This window comes from Sminthopsis crassicaudata, chromosome 1 (genome assembly GCF_048593235.1).
Source record: "Sminthopsis crassicaudata isolate SCR6 chromosome 1, ASM4859323v1, whole genome shotgun sequence".
NCBI classification, from domain to species: domain Eukaryota; kingdom Metazoa; phylum Chordata; class Mammalia; order Dasyuromorphia; family Dasyuridae; genus Sminthopsis; species Sminthopsis crassicaudata.
The window spans coordinates 251,155,957-251,172,265 of NC_133617.1; the positions used below are offsets into that span (position 1 = coordinate 251,155,957).

The window sequence follows — 16,309 nt, forward strand, 5'->3', positions numbered from 1 at the left end:
TGCTATGTGCTAAGTAAGCACTAAGGATAAAAAAAAGATAAAAAATTCTCTACTCTAAAGAAGTATGCATCCTAATCAATACAAATAACTAGGAATTTATTCAGAAGAAATTAATATCAACTTATTACATCTCTACTTGGCATCTGCTGCTGTCCCTGGTTCCTACTGTTGAGAACAAGATGCCCCTCCCAAAATGAGCTCATCCCCTCTAAAGACTCCATTATATTCCTGGATCAAACCTTAATTGATACCAGTTCCCTCAGTTTTCATTCATCTATGATCGGAAGGCTGAAGGACAGAGTACCAAATTCCTCCCAATATTTCCTTTTAGAGAGCAGAACCTGGAATCTCAGATACTTTGTATCTGTTGCTCTGCATGTTTTTAACTCTATGGAACAAGACACCTTATGTAGTTCCATTCCCTCTCCACATTTTCCTGCCTTCTTTTAGATGTTGTCCCCCCCTTTAGAAATTCCTTGAGAGTAGGGATATGAAAGCAGTATTCCCAGCACTTAGCACAGTGTCTGGCACATAGGAGACTAGTGGATTCTTAATAAATGTTTGTTGGATTGGTTTATTGGATTCTATTGAAAGAGCAATAAATAGAACAGCTGTTTGGTTTAATTTTTCACTTTTTACTTCATCTTTCAAGTGTATCGATAGCAGAGAGCATTCCTTTTTTGTCCTTATCACTGGCACCTATCATGATGCATTAGCCAATCAATCACCATTTATGTGATTGTTATGTGCTAGATGTTTAATAAATAAATATTTGGTCCGATGGTGTCTGAATACAGAGCAAAGCATATTATTTTTCGCTTTCTTTTCTTTTTTCATTTGTATGAGGCAGGTTTAGGTTATCTTACATAAAATGACTAATATGGAAATATGCTTTACAAGATATGTGCATATAATATTGCTTAATATTGCACTGAAGGGGGAGAGAAAGAGAAGAATGAAATTTGAAATTCAAAACTTAAAAAATTACCAAATATTAGTAATTGTTTATACATATTTGGCAGGAAAAGTAAAATATTATTTTTTAAAAATTTAAACATTTGTTGAAATGAATTGAGCACATTTTCTGTAATACTGTGTCCTCACTAATCCCTAAATTAAAACAGTTCCATGTTCTTAACCTAAAAATAAAAAGACCAGAATGGAAATTATTTAAATCAAATTTTAATATTGCTGCTAGTAAATTGTATGTTGACATTAGTTTACTCTACTATGATTTTTCTGTGATGTAATTGGTTGATGAATATTTTTAAATGTTGCATAAGACAGGTAATTTATTCATTAGGTTTATTTTTAATACTCTGGATGCTAAATCAAACAGGGTAAGCTGGTGAAAACTTCTGTAGTGTTAAGAAACTATTCTCAAAACTTCATGATTGGCAAATGCTCAGTCAATTACCATAAAATTAAAAACTATAATAAAATACTAAAGATTAATGTATGTAATTCTTCATAACACTATTCCCTTATAACAGTCCAAAGGTGAGGGAGGGAGAACAACTTATTAATTAGGAGATTTGATAATTCATCTGAACTCAATAAAAGATAAATAAATAAACCAAAATTAGTCACATACTCTTCATGGAATAGAAAATATAAGAACCACAACCCTTTTATCTTTTTAACTTTGCTAGTTTAGACAAACTATGATCTTACTATGGTTAAATAAACCTAAAATTAACAAAAAGTTAAATTAATGACAATGCCACAAAGGACAGATTACAAAATGATATATTCAGAAGAATAAAAAACACCAGATTAAAGTATGATTTTGAAAAAAAAAAAAAAAAGCATGATTTTGGTTTTTGCCTCATATAGTACAGACTATTTCAAATATAATAATCTGAGTCAGAATTAATTTCAAGAAAAATCATGTTTATTTAAAATAATCATCTTTCAGAAGGGGGAGGAGAGAGCTAGGAGAGAAATATTAAGGGTTTGTTTTTGCAAATTCAAGAATCAATTTTTATATGCAAATATTCTTGAGAGAAATCATACCTTAAATTATTGAATAAATCCAACAGATACTTATTGAGTACTTTCTAAATGAGGAGAAAAGGAGTTGATGCTTGGGGTGTGAAGGGAAGAACTTGAGTGGGAAAGGGGATAATAACACACCCAAGTAATTATATGAAACAGAAGATAAACCAGATTTGACCTCCAAGGTTCCCTTCTCACTTCCAAATGTAAATAAATATTATTATTATATGATTCCAGGAGAATAAGAGATATTTAATAACTATATGAATTTTGAGAAAGAAAAAGATCATTTCTCACTTAGCAGCTCTTTCATGAAGGAGGTAACTATTAAACTAGGCTTTGAAGCAGAGAAAAAAGTAAAGAGAGGTGACATTTTAGACAAATCAATCAATCAACTCTTATTATTAAGTCTTTTCAGTCCAGTCTGATTCTTCATGATTTCACGTGGGGTTTTTTGTGTCAAAGATACTGGAGTGGTGCCATTTTTTTCCAACTCATTTTACAGGTGAGGAAACTGAGGCAAATAGTATTAAGTAGGTCACATAACTACTAAATTCTGAGATCAGATTTAACCTAAAAAATATGAGTCTTCCTGTCTCTAAAAGGGCATTCTATTCATTGCACTAATTAGCTACCCTAAATAATAAACATTTATTAAGTGCCTAATCTGTGTTGAGCTCTGTGATAAAGCACAGGAATGATATGAGTAAAACAAAGGGGTAGGAGAGCTCTGCACATATACATATGAGAGACAACTAGTAGTTTGCATATTTGGAGTCATTGTTTTTGTCTATAGACTGGTCCATGGAAAAATGTTATTTATCTGCACATTTTTACTAACAAAGATATTTGTTAATTCGCAGAAATTCAAACTCTGAACCATCCTAACCTGTTACCCTGAAACTTCAGCAAGTAAAGTAGCCTTTGGTAAAGATGTTTTAACTGGTAGAATAACACGAGTAAAGTTTAGATTGGAAAACCCTGATATCAAAAACTTGAAGGGGAATATTTTGCACTACAACTACAAAGGAATAGTGGCACCATATTGTGGAGAGACTTGAATACTTGGATCATGAATCCTAGCTTTATTTAGCAGAAAATAACTAGTCAAAGAAAGTTTTTTTAGCAGATGAGTCAACACAAATCATGTGTGTATAATGAATATTATTAGTTTGGAAGTGATAAGTAGATTGAATGCAAAAGACAGTCACTAGCTAAACTTTTAGCCAACACCTTAACAGGAATTTGAAACAAAAATGGATTACCTCACAGTCTCAGCTTCTTAAACTTTGGGTCACAATCCCATGTGAAGTTTCATAACTAAATGTTGGGGGTTACTAAATTATGATTATTAGGAGTAAATATTTGATTTGTATACTATTTTCTATACTTATATATTTGGGATCATTGAAAAGTTTCTCAGGCAAAAAGGAGTCACAAGCAGGAAAAAGTTTAAGAAGTCCTGAATTCTAGCCCAACCCCTCTATTTTACAGATAAGGAAACTGAGTCCAAGAGAAGTGAAATAATTTCACAACAGAGATGGAGCTAGAACTGCCATCTAATTATTTGGTCACCAATCAAAGGAACATAATTAAAACAAAGTATTGTAATCCTTGAGGTGGAAGCAAGATAGCAGGTGAATGCCAAATAGAGAAAATAGAAATTGATAAGAAACAATGGGAAGAAGTCAAAGAAATGCTGAAAACTTTCTTAGCTTACCAACACCACTTAAAACATAGATTACTATACAGTGAGAACTGTCCATTCAAATCAAAATGACTCTCTTTACCATCTCACAATTGGCCACCATACAACTAATTGTGCAATCACAAATATAACTGTGGTAATTAATGATAAAATACAGATAAATCTTTTTGTTTTTATAGAAATATCTGTAATATTGAATAGAGTGGGGGAAAAATGCTGGACAGAAAAATCATTACTCAATCTTGTTGTTCTGAGCTGTCCAAGTGATAATCCAGCTGGTAGTTTTTAATGCCAATCAGAGAATCCTGCCATAATGCCTTTTGAGGTTTAATTTAAAATAAGTTATGCATGTTGTAATACATTTCTTCCTTACAAAATTTACACAGTGGGATTCTTTTTCATATTTAATATACCGCTATTAGAAAACTCTAGTGCTAAAAAGAAGATCTCCCAATTAAAAGTCAGACCCAATAGTCAAAATATCTTGAACATGGGAAACAGGAAAGAAAAATGAAGGACCAGGAACTGGGGAGGCTACAAGAATTTTTCATTTAAAAAACAACTATACACAATTGCCAACAATTCTGTGGTTTTAGCTGCTTTCAGAAGGAGGAATGTGATAATAGCTCCTGAGTGGAATAATTTTTGGCTAGACTTGTTTAAATCTGAGCCTAAAACTTTGAGAGAACAGCTTGGACTGCATTTATAATTTTTTTAAGTGCTATACATTTCATCCTACTGTGGCCTTGCCAGACACAGAGCCTTTAGGGAGTCTGGCACCAGATTTTACACCAGCAAAGTGAACTCTAATACACTAGTTGTTACGAGCTGCATAACTCCACAATAAGCATTAATGAGTGTGTGCCATTTCCCTACAGTACTGCTGATGTCTTTCAAATAGACCCCTAAAATATTATTCAAAGGTCTTTTCATTAGGGAAAATAATACAATTTCATTAAACTTCCAGTAGAGAATTAATCTGAATTAGAAGAGGTGACATAAGTAGAAAATATGAGATAGATACAGCTAGTGTTTCTATTTTTTCTTTAAATCCTTAATTTTTCTTTTTTTTGACAAATAGACTTCAAATTTCCAGAAAAAGATATAACTTATGTTTGTACTTCATTTATATTTTCCACTATTTGTTAATTAAATTTTTCATACCTTTTAAGAAAGTTCAAATCCTGCCTCAAATACCTACTAGCTCTATGACCCTGCTAATAAAGCTTTTAACCTCTGTTTGCCATATTTTCCTCACTTGTAAAATAGGAGAAATAATAGCCCTTATCTCCCAAGGTATTAGGAAGGAATAAATAAGATGATATCTGTAAGGAACATAGGATAGTTTACCTCTCAGACCTGTGGAGGAGGAAGGAATTTATGACCAAAGGAGAACTAGAGATCATTATTGATCACAAAATAGAGGATTTTGATTATATCAAATTAAAAAGCTTTTGTACAAACAAAACTAATGCAAACAAGATTAGAAGGGAAGTAACAAACTAGGAAAACATTTTTACAGTTAAAGGTTCTGATAAAAGCCTCATTTCCAAAATATATAGAGAACTGACCCTAATTTATAAGAAATCAAACCATTCTCCAATTGATAAACGGTCAAAGGATATGAACAGACAATTCTCAGATGATGAAATTAAAATTATATCCATTCATATGAAAGAGTGTTCCAAATCACTACTGATCAGAGAAATGCAAATTAAGACAACTCTTAGATATCATTACACACTTGTCAGATTGGCTAAGATGACAGGAACAAATAATGATTAAGTTGGAGGGGATGTGGGAAAACTGGGACACTGATGCATTGTTAGTGGAGTTGTGAAAGAATCCAACCATTCTGGAGAGCAATCTGGAATTATGCCCAAAAAGTTATCAAACTGTGCATACCCTTTGATCCAGCAGTACTACTACTGGGCTTATATCCCAAGGAAATACTAAAGAAAGGAAAGGGACCTGTATGTGCCAAAATGTTTGTGGAAGCTCTTTTTGTAATGGCTAGAAGCTGGAAGTTGAATGGATGCCCATCAATTGGAGAATGGTTGGGTAAGTTATGGTATATGAATGTTATGGAATATTATTGTTCTGTAAGAAATGACCAGCAGGAGGAATACAGAGAGGCTTGGAGAGACTTACATCAACTGATGAGGAGTGAAATGAGCAGAACCAGAAGATCATTATACACTTCAACAACAATACTGTATGAGGATATATTCTGATGTAAGTGGATATCTTCAACATAAAGAAGATCTAATTCACTTCCAGTTGATCAATGATGGACAGAAACAGCTACACCCAGAGAAAGAACACTGAGAAATGAGTCTGAACTGTTTGCACTACTGTCTTTCTACCCAGGTTACTTATACCTTCGGAATCCAATTCTTACCATGCAACAAGAAATTTGGTTTTACACACATATATTGTATCTAGGTTATACTGTAACACATTTAATATGTATGGGATTGCCTGTCATCTAGGGGAGAAAGTAGAGAGAGAGAGGGGAAAATCTGGAAAAATGAATACAAGGGATAATGTTGTAAAAAAAAAAAATTACTCATGCATATGTATTGTCAAAAAAATTATAAAATTAATAAAAAAAAAAAGATGATATCTGTAAGGCATTTATCCCAGTGCCTGGTATATATCAGAACCTAATAAAATGCCAATTCCTTTCCTTCATTTTCCAAATGTTTTCCTCATTAGGAAAAATTAGATTTCTTGAGAAAGTAAAAATAATAAAATGAGCTAGTACAGTTTCACTTATATCTATAGAAATGTGCAATAGTGATCTTAAAGTCAGGAAGATCTAAGTAAAAGCCTCCGACACTTACTAGCTCTATGACACTGGGTAAGACTTAATTCTGTTGGCCTCCATTAATTTATCAGCGAAACATGGATAATCACTTATACTTCACAGAGTTGTGAGGATGAAATAGCATGTGCAAAACACTTTGCAAATTTGAATTCATTCTATAAATGCTAGCTATTGTTATTATTTCAGATTTCCATACAAACAATATAGTTCTTTAAAATTGTCAAAGTTCTTTGTTCAGGATAACGATATGAGGCCAATAGTATAATTATTAACATCTCCTTTTTGTAGATAAAAGAATTTAGTCTTAAAGAAGTCATGTCCCTCGGCAGCTAGGTGGCGCAGTAGATAGAGCACCAGTCTTGAATTCAGGAGGACCCGAGTTCAAATCTGATCTCAGACACTTAACACTTTCTAGCTGTGTGACCCTGGGCAAGTCACTTAACCCCAGCCTCAGGGAAAAAAAAAAAAGTCATGTCCCTTGGCCAAGTTAATATAGGCAGAAAGTCCTGAAGCCAAATTTAGATTCAAGTTTCCCCATTCTAAATTTATTAATGCCACATTCTCTACTAAGTGAGAACTAAATAATCTTTCTGAATGTAATAAACTTGATGCTCCCTTTCAGCAGCCATAAGGCATAAAGCAATAACATGGAACTGCAAAGAAAGCTCTCCTTCATTAAGCAAATTTAATTATTTGCATGACATTTTATACTCAGTTTGTACAGATAATATATTAATTGCTTCCTTGGTATTTCACTAATAATTTGCTAAAGTTTTTCAAAGATATTTGTCAGAATAGAGCACTCATATCTACCTATCAGACCCTGATATTAGAACATAGGCACCCCAACCTGCACAGCTTGCTTATATAATGACTTAAATTTAATTGAACTTGGAATTAATTTGTAACCCTATTTCACAGTAGCATAAAAAATTTGTATTTTATCCATATGTTGATCAACGTTTTGGGCCTAATTAATCTTTAAAAATTAATATATCCATAGGTATAAGTTGACTTGAAATAAGAAAGTAATTCCTAAACACAATTTCTCTAAAATAAAAATTGTAGATGAGCTAGAAAGTATGGTGCAGAAACATAAAAAGTAATTGGTCTTTAAAAATTAAGAATTAAATTCTAAGTACTTACAAAAATGAAGGAGCAACTGCTAAGTATTGTCATCAAAACCTAATTTACCAGAGATGACAGACATATTTAAATTCTTGACTTTATAAGAATTATTTTCTTAATTTTAATTCTTAGATTAATTATTTTGTTTTGCTTTTAGAAAGTGAAAAGCAGAGATTCTTAAGGGGATGGGAGGGAAAATAGCATGAAAAACAATGATGATCTAGAAGACCTAATCTAGAAGCAGCTTTGGATGACTAGAATGAATGCTTTTTTGTATTTCTCTTTAAACTTGTATATATGACATGTTCAAAAAAGCCTGATCTTTTGGAAGATTATATCATTATGTTTCTTAAAAAGTCAAATATTTAAAGAATTCTCTTTATAGCCTGGAAAACCCCTAAACTGCTCGTGTTCAAAGAGCCTTTTGTTAAAAGTAAAGGTAGGGAGGGATTTATCAAGCAATTATCCCTGAAATTCACAAACAGCTTTATTTTTAAAGTCCAGAAGGTGGCAGCAATTTACCATATAATTATTTTCTAACACGAGCTGTGGTTCCTTTATTCTTTGGCCATTTAAGTGTTCACAATGTCTCTAATTAAAGAAGTATTATCAATTTCCAAATTTTTCGTATATTTCCAAAGAAGAAAGGCATGTTCTAGAGAATTTCATCGTTTTTATACTTTTTATCGCCTAATTGGAAATTCACATCAGGTTTAATATAGTTCAAAATAGCAAAATTGTCAGCCAAGGTGAAAAAAAAACATTGGGAGATTGAATAGAAAGAAAAAAGGAATATAAAAAGAAAGTGAGGACTTGTTCTTATTTTAATTATAATATGAAACAAAGTAGCTTGTCTAGAGTAGTCTGGCTTTTTAAAAATCAGCTAAATTTAAGCATATGCTGTTACTTAATTTTTATTTTTTTATTTTTATTTTTTAATTAATTTATTTTGTTACTTAATTTTTAATAGATAGATTTGTGAATATTATAAATAGGTATTTGAAGGATTTTGTGTTGTCTCCACCACTAGCTCCATTGTGGGGAATGTGAGAGAGCTTCACATTCCCCACAAGTTTATTCCCAAACCTTTTCTTCAAACCCTTAACCATACTTTTTTTTTCCCCACTCTCAAATAATGACTTTTCCTTCTACTTTATTGGGGGGGAAAAAAAGTCATCAATGTGAACTTCAACTCCAATATCCTAACCTCTTAACATTTCAAAGTTCTCGTTCATTTTCTTCTTTTTTTCCAGTTCCAGAAGGAAAAAAAGAAGTCCTCCTCCTCCTTGTCAAAGTAACCTTCACCTGTACTTCTCAACCTATTCTATATCTTGCCTGTGATTTTGCTCCATGAATCATATACTGTCCTCTGCATCTCTTCCCTTTAAGTGGCTCCTACTACAGTACAAAATATGTTTCGGTCACCCCAATCTAAAGAATAAACCCAAAACAATAAAAACCTTCCATTGATTGTGTTGCTCCCTTAAGTCATTGTACTTACTGGCTACATTCCTCACAACTCACACATTCCTCATCATATTATAATTTGGCTTCCAGTTCCCCTAATCTCCTCGGTTTTCTGTTAACAAATGAATGACTGCCTTGTTCCTAAATTCAGTAACCTAATTCTTTCTTCATCTTTAACTTCTTCAGCATTAGATGCTATGATCCACTTCTCTCTCTTCCCTCTGATTTGTGTGATACTGCATTCTTCAATTCTCTTTTCCTCTGATAGCTTCCTTTCTCCAACTTTCTCCCCTTCCCAAGTTCTGTTCTTCTTTGTCACCTTCTAAATTCTCTGTGGGTCTGACTCACTATTTGAATTATCATCTCTATAAATGATTCCCAAATCTTTACCTCTCCTCAAATATCTTATTTCCTACCCAGCTGCACTCATTTTAGATTTCTTCAGCTTCTTTATTCTTCCCACCTGGTCAGGGAAACTCCCTTCTCTCCTCTCCCCCCCCCACCCATTCCCTTTCCAGGTTTCATATATTTGTAGGCTTCCCCCATTTGATTAGAAGCTCTTGGAGGGTAAGGACTATCTTTTTCTTTTCTTTTTTTTTCATATTTGAAATTCTAGCACTTAAAATAGTGTCTGGCACATAATAGGTGCTTAATAAATGTTTATTTACCATTGGTTTTCATTCTCAAATTCTTCCAAAAGTTCCCATCCTATACTTATAATTTTTAGATATCTCCATTCATATTTCCCAACAACAAATCAAAATCAATTTTCTCTTTAGATTTTCCCCTTTCTTACTCTTTTTGGTCACTTAGGTTCATAACTTTGGAGTTATCTTTGAGTCTTCTGTCTCCCACTTCCCACATCCAATCTAATCATCAATCTAATCAATACTAATCCCACATCAATCTAATCAATCCTTCACTTTATGTAACTACTCTACTTCAGCACTTATTTCTTCTCATATCTGTCCTTTGAAAAATCTGCCCTTTCTTCTCAGCTAAATTCAAGCACCTGTCTTTCAAAGAAGGCTCCTCCCTCTTCCATCTCCATCCCTATCCCCTCCCACTCCCATGAAAAGTGATCTCTACCTCCTCAAGTTTCTCATAGCACCTTTCTGCATACTCATCACATTCTCCCTAGGATCACAATTATCGGTATCCTTTCCTTTCCCCCCAATTCTCCGCCCATCCTGCCACATTATAACCTCCTCCTCTACATTTCCTCCCATTAGTTCCCATACCCCTTGAGAGCAAGATCTGTGTCATCTTTCTATCTCTAGCTCCCAGCAAAGTACCTTCTTGCCAAAAGCACTTAATAAATATTGGTTGAACTGAATTTAATTGAACTCATATAGCCCAAAATGCACTATCCTCTCAAGTGGTCATGATGGAAATAGTATACTTATCACAGCAATGTTATTAGGGCCATCTCCAGCTAACAGCTTTGTGAAAAAGCCTAAGTGGACAGATCATTAGCCATTAGCACTGCCAAAAATGTAATTTTAGCCACCACCATTCCTCAGATCCCTCCTACCTCAATTTCTTTCAGCTTTTGATGGAATTGATCAGTGCTTCTGAATTACTGCAGCCTTGACATAAATGACATTTGTGAATAGCTTTCCCAAAATATGATTATTTTTCCCCTTAAATTTTATGGCTCAAAAGGATATTCAATTCAGCTGGAAGTTTTCTTACTTTTGAACACTTCATTCACTAGAACTGCTGAATTAGATATCACCATATTAAGTAAGATTTGTTAATTTTTAAATGGACAAATTGATGTCTAATGCATAAAAAACCACTTCCTTCCCACTTTGAATGTAACTCCAACCATAAATACTCTGGTTTTTATCTGTATGTGATCCTTTGAATCAAAACACTCTCACACTAATCCCCAACAATGCTTAGAAACTAGACTCCTACTTCAGATAGATTTCTCCCCACAATGCCCCTCCTTTGTACCAGGATTCAGGTAGGCCAGTAACTAAATTTCAAGCAGAGGCTTAGGAACAGAATCTAATGTGCTGATATATTAACCTCCTTACCTTAGCAAATCTATGAAATGCTTGTCAAGATAGCTGCTATTGCTCAAAACATTTTTGTAAATCTTTATTTTAATTTATTTTCAGAGTTTGGGATCCATTATTTTGCTTTAGTAGGAGAAAATCTGAATGCTCTGAGAGATATGATCTTTTAACCATAGCCCCAAATTAATTGGAACTACTTTTAACTCTGAACAAGTCTCCTAACCTCAGTTTCCTCACATGTGAAGTAGGGTTATGAATAGTTGTAGTATCTATCTCACAGGCTTATTATGAGAAAATGCTTTGTAAATCCTTAAACATCAGATAAATATGAGTTATCATCATTCTTATTATTCTGATAAAGTGAATGTCAAAAATTATTTTTCCCAGTCCTTAATTCTAGTGCCTCTCCTCTGACATTATCTCAAATATCCTGCAAATATCTTATTTGTACATAGTGACTGAATGTTATTTCCCTCACTAGGTTGTGATTTCCAAGAGGACAATGATTGTTTTTGTTTTTCTTTGATTCCCTATTGCTTAGGATGGTGCCTCTGAGGACGTGTTTGTATTATGTAGTGATACTTGTAAAAACACAACATAATAATGGATATTCACTGTCACTATCCCCTGCTATAATTTTAATTGTCACATTTTTAGCATAAAAAGTTAGGAACTTTACTTTAGAAAAGACTAATTTATATTTATTATGTTTGGAATAAGAAAGTTGGAATATAAATTATATTCGCCAATAACTTCCAACAAAAATGACTTTTCTCTTAAATTTTATGGTTCAAAGGGGTAAGCTTCAATTCAGTTGGAAATTTTCCCATTTTGGAATACCTCATTTACCTGAACTACTGGATCAGGTATTAATTTACTAAGTAAGATCTATTCATTCTCTTAGTGAATATTTTTTTTTCATACTGTACCTAAAGCATAGGCAGAAAAGGTAGAGAGAGCAGCAAACCACCATACCCAGTTCGGAATAAGCCTAGAACCTGTAAAATATAGTGGGAAAAAAGAGTAAGGATTATACCCAAGATATTAACATAAATTAGTATATATAATACCTTTTATAAGCTTATATAATTATTTTTATAGGAACTCATTCTAAAGCACATATTATGTGTTTTAATTATATTTGCTATCCTCAGAAACAGATTATCAAAGTTGAAAGAGACTTCAAATGATTTGATAAATTTGGTATAAAATAATTCCCTTCATTTTATAGTTGAGAAAATAAATGAAAAGGATATCTACAAGTCAACAAGTCCAAATTGAGAGATTAAAGAGGGCCACATTAGTTGGTTAAAGGACAAAGGGTGATACCTAATCATTTAAGCAAACAAAACAAATACTTAAGACTTCTCTCTTAAGAGAACTTAGACAAGTTAGTCATACTCACCTCACATACCTAATCTGTTGTCAAATCTTATTTCTATTTTCATCGCATTATTTCTATAAGTCCCTTTCTTTTCCCCTCACACAAAAAACACCCTGACTCAGTGCTTATCACCTCACAGGTCTACTGTAATGGCCTTCTGATTGGCTTTCATATCTCAAGTTGTCCATTATTTTCAAAATATATATAAAATCTTGTCTGTTATTTAAAACTTTTCATTATCTGACCTCATTCTGCCTTTCTTGTCTCCTTAAACTTTTACGGCCCCCTAAATCCTCTGTGATCCAGCAATACTGACCTTTGCTGCTTAGTCAATATATTCCATTTCCCAAACTGTTATTGACTTCTTCCTGAAATTACTTCCATTTATGCTTTATATATCTGGTATATGCTTTTTTTTTTTTTTGTATATGGTTTTCTCCATTAGAGTATGAGCTGCTTGAGTTTATCAATCACTTTGCCTGGCCTGGCAGTCTGCTGTTTAGCATGAATTCCCTTTTCAAAGAGCTGCCTCAGGGAGATTTCCTATAATTCCCAACAAGTCCCAACCCCTCATCAATCTGATAATTAGTGTTCAAACCTAGATTATTTATGGATAAAGGAATATGACAGAGCTTCCCTCTTTTTGGGTTAGACTTGTTTTCAGGAAAAGTTATTTGTAACATTATTTGGGCCTTCATAAAATCAATGAGTAATTATATAATATTGGGAGTTTAGGAAATTCATAATTCACTGGCAACCAAGTTGGTTTCCACTTCTGGTCTAATCACAGCTACCTCCCATTTAGAAGAATAAAGAATTAAGCCCTTCCTTTTGTGGCACCCTACCAGGGAGATGAAATGACTTCCCATAAGTCATATTTTAAAATCTGCCAATGGTACTAACTCACTGAGAATGGAGAGTCATTGTACTGCATTTGACTACTTTGCTTCTGGCAGCTAGTAAACACTATATAAATATTACTACTACCACCACTTCTTCCTTTCTCCTTTTTCTTCTTCCTTCTTTTCCTTCTCCTTCTTTACTTTCTGTTCCCCACCTTTTCTTCCTTCTCCTCCTTTTCCTTCTCTTCCTCTCTTCTTCTTGTTCTTCTTTCCCTCCTCTCTTTACTTTCCTGCCTTTTGTTCCTCCTTGTTTTCCTCCACCTCCTTCTTTTTCAAGTTCCCCTTGGTCTTCTTATTTTATTGATTTATCAATTTGGTATTTAATTCTATCTCCTCCCTTGGGCCACCCAACTGCTTCACTTTCAATTCAAGTCTCACCTTCTTCAAGAAATCTTTCCCAGTGTTTCTTAATCTTCATGCCTTCCCAATTTATCCTGTATATAGTTTGTTAATCTATAATTATCTTCATATTGTCTCCCCATTTAGACTTTGAGCTCCTGGAGAACAAGAACTATTATTTGCCTCTCTTAGTACCCCAAGCACTTAGGATAGTGCCTGGCAATAGACGTTTGTTGACCACTTTGTTGACCTGATCTACCTGAACCATAGCCTTTGTTTCTGGACATTTTCAAACTCATTGTGGTTAACTGAAAGTAGATCCTAGAACTATAGTGTATTTTTTATAGAATCTTAGATTAGAGTTAGAAGAAAATTTAAAGGTCATCTAGCCCAAACCCTTTATTTTACAGATGAGAACATTGAAGCTCAGAAACTATTAATTCACGGGTCTAGTTATACACATTTAGGCCTTTCTGGTCCAAATCTAGAACTCTATCCACTGCATGGACACTACAAGTCTTTGGACTTTTCGGTTTTGGCTATAAGCAAATCCCCATTGCTGTCACTCCCCCAAAGTCAGGTAGTCAGTCAACAGCCTTTTATTAAATTCTTACTATCTGCCAAGCATTACATTAAGTGCTGGAGATACCAATAAAAGGGAAACAATTCTCTTTTTCTTCATAAAAATGTATTCTATTGTGGAAGAGAGCATGTAAACAACTAGTTAGATAATACGTGAAGAGAAAGGGAGGGGAAGAGAAAACAGTGAATAGAGCATCAGGCTATAAGTTAGGAAGATGAGTCTTCCTAACTTCAAATTTAACCTCAAGACGTTAATAGTGGGCAAGTCACTTAACCCTGTGTCTCAGTTTCCTCTTCTATAAAATGAGCTGGAGAAAGAAATGGTGAATTACTATAATATCTTTGCCAAAAAAACAAAACAAAACAAAAATGGGGTCATAAAGAGTTGGATATGACTGACGCAACTGAACAACAATATACACATACATATATACATACACAAATATATGTGTATTCATACAAAGAATGTCCCAAAAATCTTAACAAAAGTCTTTAACAAGCTTAAAACTGTATTGACTTTTGGGATATACTGTACAAATATAAACACACAGTAGATAGAAGGTAATCTGAGAGGGAAAATACACTAATATCTAGGAGAACCAGGAAAGACCTCCTATAGAAGGTAATATTTGAGCTTTGTCTTTTAAAAAAAATTATATTGTTTCAATCAGCAAAAAATCTGTCTTTTCTAACCCTCCCATGCGAATCTCCTCATTCCTAACTGAGAATGAAAGAAAAACAAAACTCTAGTTTACAAACTTATATAAATAAAACACATTTCCACATTGACCATATCCAAAAAAATTTGTCTCATTCTGCACTTTGAGTCTTTCATCTCTCTATCAGAAGGTAGATAGAATTGTTGTTATTATGCTGATCAAATTTAATCTAATCAGCCCCAAATCCAGCAACTATTCTAATCTGTTCCATACCTAAATAAAATCCATAATATATTGCACCTAATAAATAGATAAGTTCATTTCTATTTGTAGCATCTCTGCCTTCCAAGGTAGGCCAATCTATTTTTGGAAGGCTCTGAAGATTAAGAAATTTTTCCCAACACCAAGCCTCTATTTTTTTCATCTGGATCCACAGACAATAAGACTAATCCCTTTTAGTAGCTCTCACTGTGAAAAGTTCACTGTAATTTAGTTGTTTAGAACTCAGAAAAATTTTCCCATAGAAGCAATATTATACATGATAGTGATTTTCCAAGCTATTCCAAGAATAAGTCACACAATCCTGTTGTGCATTATGAACCCAAGTAGGTAGCTAGATGATATAGTGAACAGTATTGGACTTGGAAGCAGGAAGACCTGATACTAAATCATTGCTTGGTCTCTTCCCAGATATATGACACTGGGTAAGCACTCAATTTCTCTCAAATTCAGATTTCTCATCTGTAAGATGGGAATAATAAAAACACTAATTCAAAGAGCTATTGTGAAGATAAAATGTGATACATAAAGATGTTATAAAATATGTAAATAAGCAATATATATTATAATGTATAATTATAATACATAATATATAATATAATAATTGCATGATGCTATTATTATGATGATAAAATAGAATGGTAAAAATACTTTAATTTTTAAACAAGATTTCTATGGTAAAACTCATTGGGCTTTCTAGTTTGGGACTTGGGAATATATCTCTCCTAACTATTTCCCTGACTAGTTTGGTGCTTGGGCACAATGATTTCAAAAGGCAAAAAAGAAAAGTAGAGCATGATCAAGAGGTCAGTGCTAGCTTCTACCCACCTTATAGTCATGACTGATTTTGAACACTCTTTGCTTGGGTTTATGCCTTTCCTTTGACCAATCTGCTTTTGACCTTAGGTACCTTTTTCATCAATTCTGCCAGCTCTGTTGGATCTCAGTGAGCCATTGTTTCTGACTTTTTGTTTGTTTTTAAACAAAAATATCTATTATGATAACC

General features: G+C 33.4%; 1 protein-coding gene across 1 annotated transcript in view; it reads right to left on the reverse strand.

Moving 5' to 3' along the window:
* Positions 1-16,309, reverse strand: part of LOC141548743 (ethanolaminephosphotransferase 1-like) — a 157,173-nt gene that overhangs the window by 62,038 nt on the left and 78,826 nt on the right. Inside the window, exon 4 of the mRNA XM_074277888.1 lies at positions 12,088-12,156. Coding sequence (XP_074133989.1) covers positions 12,088-12,156 — 69 coding nt within the window. The remainder of the gene's footprint in view (positions 1-12,087; positions 12,157-16,309) is intronic.